Source organism: Monodon monoceros, unplaced genomic scaffold, assembly GCF_005190385.1.
Source record: "Monodon monoceros isolate NGI ecotype Baffin Bay Population unplaced genomic scaffold, NGI_Narwhal_1 Super_Scaffold_7, whole genome shotgun sequence".
Classification (NCBI taxonomy): domain Eukaryota; kingdom Metazoa; phylum Chordata; class Mammalia; order Artiodactyla; family Monodontidae; genus Monodon; species Monodon monoceros.
Genome location: NW_021703784.1, coordinates 95,324,195 through 95,335,196, shown reverse-complemented (window position 1 = coordinate 95,335,196; position 11,002 = coordinate 95,324,195). Strand labels below are relative to the sequence as shown.

General features: G+C 51.4%; 1 protein-coding gene across 1 annotated transcript; it reads right to left on the bottom strand.

The window, feature by feature from the left end:
- Window positions 1–5,161: 5,161 nt before the first annotated feature.
- LRRC55 (leucine rich repeat containing 55) lies at window positions 5,162–9,865 on the bottom strand. The gene is made up of 2 exons (XM_029206920.1): window positions 9,076–9,865; window positions 5,162–5,397 (listed from the first exon to the last, which is right to left on the bottom strand). The coding sequence occupies exons 1-2, from the start codon at window positions 9,794–9,796 to the stop codon at window positions 5,162–5,164; spliced, it is 957 nt and encodes a 318-aa protein (XP_029062753.1). The 5' UTR covers window positions 9,797–9,865.
- Window positions 9,866–11,002: the final 1,137 nt, after the last annotated feature.

Sequence of the window (11,002 nt, the reverse complement as noted above, 5' to 3'; positions counted from 1 at the left end):
AGGTTGCTAGGTATACGCATGGCACCAGGGATAGATAGCACTGAATGAGATAGACAAGGTCTGGACTTCCGTGAGATATCTGCTCATTTCATGACCCTGATTTTTGATTTTTCACTTGTTCAGTATAGGCTCTCTTAAGTCCTTAATTTTAAGGGAAAGTTTTTGCCCCTCTCCAAACGACTCCAGAAAACACTGGTTATTGTTGTGCACATTCTTTGTCTTTCTATCTGAGTGTTCTGAGTCAGTGTGTGCGTTCCCTTTAGTGGCTTTACTCTGTGAGTGCAGTATTTGTACTCTGTGGCAGTTGGAGCGGGAGGAATAGAGGGAGGTTAAAATATGCATTGGTGGAAGGGACCACTTCCTGCTTAGAGCCACTTCCTCTTTCGAGTACCAGGATAACCATGGCTGCCAACATACACATAGAAGTAGGTTTTGCTCCTTCTTTTTCTGCCTCTGTTCCCAAGGTACACTGTCCAACCATCTCATTTCTAATGGTGTGTAGGCAACCCTTGCAAGACTCAGGAAGTTTAGAATCCCTTCCTTTTTAAAAATTAACCTGTGAGAACAGAGACCGAACCTACACCAGCGATGACCTCATCCGTCCTACACCATGCATTTAGATGCCTGGTTTACCTGTATGCCTGATCTAGTGTCCTTATGCCCACGCGGCTGGCACGGACCATCTCCCTAGCACACGCTCCTTAGCGATGCTAACTAGACAGGCACACCCACTTGCCTTGGCATGTTTTACAGATGACCCAAGCTGCAAACACCAACATGTATAAGACATATGCTCTCCTCTTTGTGTAATTTCAGACACCAAAATATGCCTACACATAGGGGTGTGTGCCTACAGACGCAAGTGTATTCTTTTTTGCCTGGTAGAAATATGCTTCTGTGATGTTCCTTCTACTCCCACACATGCCCTTCCATGGCTGGCACATCTCCTAATTATTCCCATCTACACCCTCCCCATAGGCCCTTTGTGTGTATATTTTGGCACACATTCTCTTGATTCCGCCTAGCTCCTTTCTCTCTCTCTTTCTTTTTCTGCCTCCCTCCCCCTTCCTCCTCTTCACAACTCTTTAGAAAATTTGTTAAACTGTACACTCTTTTTTATTAATGTACATTTATGAAAAATTCTTCACAGTTACAAAAGTGCATGGTTATAAAATCATCTCCATACAAAGGTTGGCATCTTCCCTTTCCCCGCCCTGCCCTAACCCTCCCGCCCCCAGACAACAGCACTCCACAATCGAGAGCTCTCTGCATCCAGAACTCTCCACCCAGTGCTGTGGCAAACACGACGGTGATTTGCAAAGGACCTTGCAACTTCCTCCTTCACTTCCCTTTTGCCTCCTTCTGGAGTGGGGAGAGCAGATGAATTTCTCTAGCTTTGGGAAGATGTTCTTTTGAGGCATGGACAAAGGTGTCTCTTTTTATTCTTCTAGAGCTGGAAAGGATGTCAGAGTGATACAAACAAAGACATCTCTAGGGAAAATGGGGGTTCTAGGTCTTCCCTGATGGAGAAGTAGCTGTCTTGTTCTGTTCAAATTCCGTACACCAAGTTCCTTGAAAGGAGCCAGTAAACTCTATAGCAACTCAGGGGACCTATTTCTGCGGGGTTTCCTGGGAATCCCTGCAGGAATGGAGATACAGATGAGGGTTTGTCATAGGGTGACCAGAGGCAACTTGTCCAGAGTGGTGTGTACAGATGTGGGGTCTTTTCTAAAGAACAATTTTCTTGGTCCAGACCTTGACCATCATAGCCCTGTTGGTTACTTAAACTTTGCTATCCTCAGGCCCGGCATGAAAAAATCTTCTGTGATGAGGACAGATCTCTGAGGGGTAGAGAAGCAATCAGGCTGTCATTAGGCTGCCTCAGCTACATACTTGTCTCTCATATATTTTCTGAGCAGCTATTCCTACCCCAACCCTAATGGGATTCCATTTTAGTGTAGTAAGCGATACAGTAAACAGATAGCTGGGTAGACCATGTCAGAGAACTGAACTCAGGCTCCAGAGAGATTGGCCTCATATCAGTAGGTACCCAACATCCACAGAACCTCATGAACAGACACATGGACTCAGAGATACCTCCAGGCTTACATGTTAACCAGTCTGGAGAAAACCTAATGAAGCCTTGTAGGGGCAACATCATGGGTTCTCGGTCAGTAGGGTTGTGGGAAGAGTTCCAACCAGGACTGCTAGATTATCCCTAGAAGCATACCACTAGAAGTTTGCTTCTGATAGCCTGCACGAGATGGTGGTGGTGGCGGGCAGGGGAGAAGCACGAATTCCTTGGTGGTAGGGAAGTTAAATGCTTTCTACGTTGTGGGTTAGTTAACTGGGGACCTTCTAGTAGCTGGAGAAGCATCTGTTCTTTAAAAGCCTGTATCCTACTCAGAAAGGTTTGCCATTAATGGGAACTAAACAGTATTATTAGAATGGACAGTTGATCTCAAGGGCTAGCTTGTTTGGTCTAGTTCTATGCAAAAAAAAAATCACAGGTCTTAAAATATGTTAACTATATTTCAGCAAACCAGAGTCTCTAAGAGATTATGATAGATGTATATGGTGTCCCTCTGTGGGAGGTTTAACTGTTTGTGTCAGGACTATTATTTCTAAAAGTTCTTCCTCAAATACTTTAGGCTGTCAGCTTGACTCGTGGAGAGAGTGGCCCTGGTCCGCTCGTCCCTGGACACAGTTGAAGAAGACAGTGGGCACAGTTCTGCTCCCGTTCTCACGGGAGCGGGGTTCTGACCCAGGTGTTGTAAGTGAGATGCAGAGGAGACAAGATTCAAGTACCCCAGGTCTAGCAAAGTTTCGGGCACTCTTTTGGTTGACTAGCTCAGGGAAGCATGAGTAGGGGAAGACTTCTTGGAAGATGATTTGCCAGGAGGATGGGTGATGCAAGCTTGCTGGAGCTGAAGGCAAGGTAGAATGTCTTCATTTTAATTCTCATTTTGGCCACAGCCTTGCCAACATATCGGACTGGGTCTTAAAGTCTTCCCCTATCCTGCAGAGGCTCTCATCCCACTGCTTTCCTGCTTCCTTTGTATCTCTTGCAAAACTGCACAGCAGGGCTCAAGTAGGAACGCAGCTTCCTCTCCTGTTTTCCAGAGGTCTTATTTCTTGCATGACTACCACCGTGGCCACCAGTCTTGATGTGTTATTTACACGTTGCAAGGCAGGTGTCTCCTATTCAGATGTTATCTGTGCTGCCTCTCTCTTTCAGGGGCTGATGTGCCCTGAGCACATCTAAATCTGCAGGGCACCTGATTTTACTGCCCTTTATTTAGCTGATCTACTAGGACCTTCATGGCTGTGAATCCTAGGGACCCACTACCCAGCCCTCCCAGGCATTTGCTTCCTCAAGCACCTGGGAAAGCACTGGAAAGAGAAACGAGATGGAGTTGAGTCGCAGCCCTGCTGTGTAAGCAGGTCACACCCAGTCTTGAATCTCTATTGCTCCATCTGTAAAATAAGAGTAATGATGTTGGGCTTGTCTCCCACACAGGGTCGTGCAAAGTCAAGGAGAATGACGCCCAAGTACCTGCACAAACTGTCCAGCGCTGAACAAATGCAGGGAAGATAATGATGAAGAGGATGAAACTGACGATGATGACGACGACGACGACGATGACGACGACGATACTTGTGCTTCGCACATGAAATTACTTGATATTTGACTGCTTAGACGTGGTTCCCTGAATGGAGCTGCCTATCACCTTCCTTCTAGAGTTTATCCAGATAATGTTGGGTAAGATACTCAGCTCTCTACAATTAATGCATCTGTAAAATGGGAATCATAAAACTCTCTAGGCAGTGTTGCTGGGAGAATTGAAATCAATGACTCAGCAGATTTAAAAGTGCCCAGGAGAGTGCCTGGTCCTTTTTGGGAGCTTCATCAAGTTGGAATTTGAACTTAGATAACTTTAGAGGGAATTGTGATGTTCCCCAACTTGAATGGGGTAGTAGGAAGAGCACAGATTTTATTTTGCTCGTTAAGTAGCATGTGACTTAACCTCTCTGAGCCTTAATTTCTTCATCTGTAAAATGGGGACAGCAATGCTCACCTCAAGAGGTTGTTGTGTGCATTAAAGGGAATTGTCTCTGGAGAGAGCTTATCACAGTGCCTGACACCAGCAAGTGCTGGGTAATTAACAGCTCTCTACCCTTATGCTGAAGTGGGTGAGTTGCTTAGAAAGGGGAGCAAATCCTCTGATGGTTATGACTGTGGCGGCCTTCTCCTCCTTCCGTCCTGGGTATCATGCTACAGGGCTGCAGCCCGCAGTGTGCTGCCCTGTCGAGATCCCTTGGCATGAGCACCGTGGCAAGAACAGTCACAAGATTAGGAGTCCCAGGGTGCCAGGACTCCTGCTTCCCTCTTCTGAAGCCCACGCTCGAGTGAGAGGCAGGAGACAGGGGTAGGAGAAGAGCACTGAAGGTGTCCATCCTGTTTGCTACCTGGACCTCGCCAGCATGCTACAATTGGCCGCATAGGATGGGGGGAGGGCAGTCAACAGGAGGTGGTCTCACCTGGCAGCTGCTGGTAGGAGGAGGCTCAGGGGGCTGGCATGGAGGTGTTCTCGCCCTCAGAGGCAGTGATGGGCAACGCCGAGAGCTGACAGATTGGGTGTCAGGGGGAAAGTTTTGGTCCTGTGTCACTTCTGCTCTGTACATTGAAGTCACAGGGATCGTTCACTGTTTTCAACACACCAGGCATACTCTGGCCTCTGTCATTGGCTTCTGTCTGTCCTTCTTTGTCTATGGGCAAAGCAGACAATTTTTTGATGACCCAGTTCACCTGGGTCATCAAAAATCACCTCCATTCTTGTAATTCTCTTGGACTTTCCTAGACACAGTTGATGACCCCTCCTCTGGGCTTCCATAACTATGTACTCAGTGTGCTGATACAAGGTCTTAAAGGGAAGAGTTTTCGACTCTCTCTCCTCTATCAGAGGTAAGTGTCTTGAGGGGCAAGGTGTAGGTCGGTCCCAGTTCCTAGCACAGTGTCTGGCCCACCGTAGAAGCTCACACAAAGGTAGTTTCCTGACCTTGCTCGAGCCATGACCTGGCTGCCCACTCTGGCCGGGGCAGAGCCGGAGTGGGCAGCCAGGGAGGGCGCCCGGTGGTCAGCGGCGTGGAGGTACCCGGGTCAGACCTCCTCCTCTTCGCTGGCCTTGCTCCAGCGGTGACAGCAGTTGGCCGTGATGCCCAGGAGGAAGTTGGTGGCCACGGATGCGATGGAGACCACGAAACCCACGAAGGCGATGAAGAGGTAATCATCCAGGGTCAGGGTCAAGTGGCAGGCCTTGAAGCTCTCCTCGGTCAGGGAGAAGAGTGGGGCGCCCTCGACTTCTGGGGGGCCCCGGCACTCAGCCAGCTGAGAATCTGCAACACAGAAGCCAGGGAGGGTGAGTGGTTGAGGGGAGAGCAGGAAGAGGGAGCCCCTGCCCCTCCCAGGAGAAGCTGGGTTTTTATGAAGTTTCTTCCATGTGCCAAAAGTTTCACTCACCTTCTTTAGTGCCCTCAACAACCCTCACGGCAGGTTTGTTTTTTTTTTAATTTTTTGAATAGATCTTTATTGGAGTATAATTGCTTCACGATAGTGTGTTAGTTTCTGTTGCACATGTCACTCTGTGCTTGAAACCTTCCCCTGCTTCTTCTCCTTCCCAGAAGAACCTCCCCATCCCTTCCACTCTCTTCCTGGTTTACTCGGATCCATCCACGCACACCTCCTGGTCATTCTTCCATCACCCCGAGCATGTCCCCTTTCAGCGTGGGGAGGAGGAGCCTTTGCATTTGTCCCCTCATGAGGGTGCTTCTCCCCTGGATCTCTGCACAGCTCAGGCCCTCACCTCCTGTGGGACTTTGCTCGAATATCAACTTCTCAGTGAGGCCTTCCGTTAGGATTCTATATAAAACAGCAACCCCACTTCACTTTTCTCTGGGCCTTCTATCTCTTACCTACTTTGCTTATTTTTTTCCCCATTGTATGTATCACTGTCTCACAGTTTGTTTATTATCTGTTTTCTCCTTTTGAATATAAGTTCTTCCTGTAGTATCCTTAGCATTAGAGCAGAGGCCTGCCCATTAAATGCTCAATTAACCTTTGTTAATTGAATATGTGAATGAATGACTCTGTCCAACTCCAAAGCATTGGGTCTTTCTACTACCCCATATGGCTTTTCCGGATACACAGAGTGTACGGTTAAGAGTTTGGGCTCTGGAGCTATTGGCCTGGGTTCAAATCCCCTCTCTATCCCTCCCTAGCTGTATGATTATGCCTAAGGTATTTAACGCCTCTGTGTTGTGGTTACTTTATCTATAAAATAAGGATAATAAAAGTAACTATGTTATAGGATTGTAGTGAGGATTCTATGAATTAACATACAGAAATGATATATTCTTGGTACACAGTAAGTACTACACAGGTGCGTGTTTTTATTGTCATCCTAGATTGGTCTTTCTGGACAGGTCAGTGGGGTCATATTCTGCACACAGACTTCTATAGGAGGGGCTTCTCCTTCAGTGGGATTGCTGTTCTCTCCATCGCTGATGGCCCCAGCTCATCCGTCCAGGGTCACTGGTACAAATGCATGGTGGCTGTCAATGGCTGCATCTTTCTCTGCCTTGGGAGGGAGAGCAGTAGGTAGAGAGCAGTTCTGCCTCGCAGTGCCAGCACTGGCTTTCCAACAGCCGGCCACTCCTTCGTTCAGTGGATAAATATTAATCCAACTCTCTCCTTGGGCAAGTCTTTCTTGCTTTTCTGGTTCTTATGAAGAAATGGGAAATGTAAGAGGGGGATAATCTAGTCTCAATCGTCTAAGAAAGTCAATGTGAAGGAGCTTTTTAAATTACGTGGTGCATAAATGGTGTTTATTCATTCTGCCGTCTTTGAGGGAGAAGAATAAAATGATGGACTTGGATTGACTCTTTTGAGAAACGGATGAGCATGATTCTCCTTAGAAATGGAGAGTCAGGTTCAGAGGGAGGCTGCAACCTTCCCCAAACCCCAGGCTGAAGGGTCTCTGTAGACTGTATGCATAGTACCCCAGACTCGAGCCAGGACAAGATGGCACCTGGAGTTGAACATCCAGAACCAGAAGATGCTGAATCCCAAAGTCTATTGAGTGAATGAATGGGGTGGTGGTGATGCATTGCGAGGCTGGGGGATGTGGGGACCCTGAGGGCAATTGACAGAGCCTGCAGGAGGGCAGGATGGGAGCCCAGGGGCTGACGAAGCCTTCTGGTAAGTCAAGGGACCAGTCTCGAAGTTGATTTATATCCCAAGGTCTCCCTATGTTTCTCTGTGTTGGGATTTGTCCAAAAGATAGGGATAGTAGTGGGAATCCCATGAAGAAAAAGGGAGGAAGAAGCAGAAAAAGACAAAGGGAAGAGTGTCACCTAGTCCTACCTAGACTGGCAAGTTCTTTGCCTCCAAGACGAAATATCCTGGAGAGTGTGTCATGGTGCAAAGTGTGTTCTGTGGAGGAACAGGGAAGCTGCGTCTCTAGCTGTGGCCTGTGGCCAGTCACTTTCCCTCTCTGGAACTTGGGTCCCTCATCTGTACGGACATGAGACTTCACTGATGGGATCTTGGACCCCTCTCCTGCTCACTGGGAGCCTGGGCTTCTTCCGAAGGGCAGCAGGGACCTCCGAGATCCCAGAAGAGGAGAAGCCCCTGTGTGTGGAGGAACCCTGCGGGCCCTTTCTGTCCTTAGTGCACAGGAGAGAGGGGATGAGGTGCAGCCTGCAGAGGTTAGGCTAGTGGGGAGATCGACCCAGGCAGCCAGCCTTCCCCTCGTGCGCCCTCCCCTCAGCCCATCTCGGTCCCCAGCTATTTTGGTCCCAGAGAACTTCCTCCCGCAGTTCTGTGGGAACACTGGAATCGTGACCCACAGCCCCCCGCAAACTATTTTGATCCTGGGCTCCCCACTCAGCCCTCCTCTCCCTCCCACCTCATCCAGCACCGCTGCTTTTGAACTCTCTCTGAGCTCAGGCTCTGGGAAAGCCCCCGGGTGGTGCCCCCCAGCTAGCCCTACTGCAGAGGTTCGGTGCTGCCACACAGGAGAGCTGGTGGCTGGGGACCACAGCTCAACACTGCCTGCCTGCAGGCTCATTGAGCCTGTGGGATTCAGGCTCCTTCAGTCCCCAGTCCATTCCCAGTAGAGGCTGGCTCGTTAAATAGCCACATAAGAGTTTCTCTTCTCAGATCTACACTCCATGCCCAAACCTTGCAGAATTCTGCCAAGGCCCTTTGGCCAGCCCAGAACTCAAGTCCTGCCTACTCCTGGTAGCCTAGAACCTGACTCAGCAGGATACAGCCAGAGGGCAGCCAGGCTGCCAGGGTTCGAATCCTGACTCCAACCCTTAACGGCTGTAGGACGTTGGGCAAGTTACTGTGCCTCTCTGTGCCTTGGTTTCCTCCTCTGTGTGTGTGTATGTGTGTGTGTGGTGTCTCACCAGGGTTCTTGTGAGGATGAGATGAGCTAAAACATGTAATATGTTTAGAAAAGGGCCTGGCATATAGTAAGTACTACAATAAATGGGGTGAACCGCTTCTATTTCTTCTAGTAATTAGCACACCTAAAAAGCAATCTGGTAGGGTAGAACAGAGCTTAGAAGTCAAATAAACCTGGGTTTTAGCCACAGCTCTGCCAATTTCTAAATGAGTGACTCTGGCCAAGTCTTTTCATTGTTCTAAACCTCAGTGTCTTCACCTGTAAAATGGGGATAATAAGAGTGGGGTCCAATGAGATAACACCTGCCAAGTTGGAAGGTCATGGTGGACGCTCAATAAACACTGCCTATTATTAATGAGCTGTTCTTATTTGTTTGCTCTCTGTCTGCCTCAGGGCCGCAGGGGCGAGGGTGGCATCTGTTTCATTAATGCCGGGTCCCCCGCACCGGCCACGTACAGCAGGGACTCGGCAAAGACTTGGGCAGTGCAAGGCCGGTGCATGAGGAGGCGAGCCCGGTCCGCCCTCATCAGGCACGCAGGGTCTCTAAGTCCCTCCCTCTCCCGCGGAGCCTTTGCTGTCCGCGGGGCCGGGCTCCCTCCCTTACCCGCCGTGCAGCGCTGGATGCGGTTCCGCAGCCACTTCAGCAGGGGCTCCATGGTGCAGCCGCACACCCAGGGGTTGCCGCCGATCTGCAGGGTCACCAGCCCCGGCAGGCCCTCGAGAGCCTCGAGGCTGAGGAAGGCCAGGCCCCCGTAGCTGAGGTCCAGGTCCCGGAGCTGCGCCAGGCCCTGGAAGGCCCGCGGGTGCACCCTCCGTAGCCCCGGGTTGTGGCTCAGGTCGATGTGCACGAGGCCGTGGGCGGCCTGGAACATGTTGGCCGGCACGTGGCTGAGGTTGTTGTAGCTCAGGTCTAGGTGTGCCAGGCGCTTGGCGTGCAGGAAGAGGCCCGCGGGCAGTTCGACCAAGGAGTTGTTGCGCAAATCCAGCACCCGGAGCTCTATGTAGCACGTGAGGTAGCCGGATGGCACGGCGGCGATGCGGTTGTGGGCCAGGCTGAGGTTGCGAGTGTCCCTCGGCAGGTCCGGGGGCACGGAGAAGAGCCGTTGGCTGCTGCAATCCACCACCTGGTTATGGCACGTGCAAAGGACCGGGCAGCTGGTGCCGGCATCCGAGGGCATCACCCCTGCGGCCAAGATGAGGGAGACCAGCAGCATGGCCGGGCGGGGGGGCCCAGGCCAGGGCAGCTGGGACCAGGTGTCACCCATCTTAGGCTGCTGGCAAGAGCGGTGCTGAAGGGAGCCCATCGGGGCTGGGGCTGTGTCCATGGAATCAAGAGTCAGTGGCTCAGAAAGGCAGCTGCATCAGGGGCCAGAGCCCTGGCAGGTGGGGCTTGGCAGCACGTGGTATCATGGCTCCAGCCTTTCCCAGGAGCCTCTAAGCACCAGAGGGCTCCCTGCGTGAGCTCCACAGGAAGTCCCCTTTGGAGCCTAGGGGGCCATACACCCAGCTGAGGTCCCCGAGGGTCTGAAAAGATGATCAAAGCTTGAGAAAGGAATGACCCAAGGATGGGGCTGGACCAGCTGCCAGCAGGTCGGGGAAGGGTCCCTGCAGGTCTTTTATGTCCCTCTCACCCATGACTTCTGGGTGCTCCTCTCTGGACTATGTCTGAGAGGTGGGAGGGGGACTGGAGGACAGGAAAGGTGCCTTTTAAAGGTCCTGGCATGTCTGCAAACCCCCAAGCCCTGTCCCAAGTCTGGGACCCATTAGGAGGCCAGGGCTGCTTTTGAATCTCCCACATTCAAGGTCTCAGAGGCCATTTCTACTGATGGCCCAGTGGGCTCGAGTCCAAGAGGGTCCTGGGGTGGGCGTTTTGGGAAGGGAACCCGGAGGGGAGGGGGTCTCCATGGGCCTCTGAAAGCCTCGGTACTCAGCCTCAGTGTCTACTGAAATCCCCAGGGAAGGGAGGAGCCCCACTGTCGGCCGCTGCGGCTGGCAAGAGCCATGTGTCCCGGAGGTGCAGGATGAGGGTCGGCTAGGAGAGCTCAGGGGATGGACTTCCCAAGCCGGGCTCCGTGTTCAGTGGGCGGAAGCCGAATTCCCTCTGTCAACAAGGAAAGCACTCAGGCAGAGCGAACCAGTGCGCTGTCCTCCCTGCTGTCCTCCTAGGTTCCTTGCTGCCTCCCCTGGCTGCCTTCTTGGCCACCAACCACAAAGTTCTCTGCTTACTGTCTCTCAAGTGTGGGGACAGACCCCACTCTTATATTGTTGTCACCCACTAACCTTCCCCCCCCCCCCCCCACCCGCAGCCATCCCTCTCCTAGGTGTCTGTCCTGGGCTAGGTGCATTGGCTTCTTCTCCTAGCCCCACCCACATCAGCACCAAACACCCCACCTTCGAATAACTCTCTAAGAAAAAATGCATACACACACTGGCCGTTTGCACACCCCCTTTCCACACTCAGCACTCCCATCTCCCCTCCCGCCACACACACACACACACACACACACACACACACACACACACACACACAC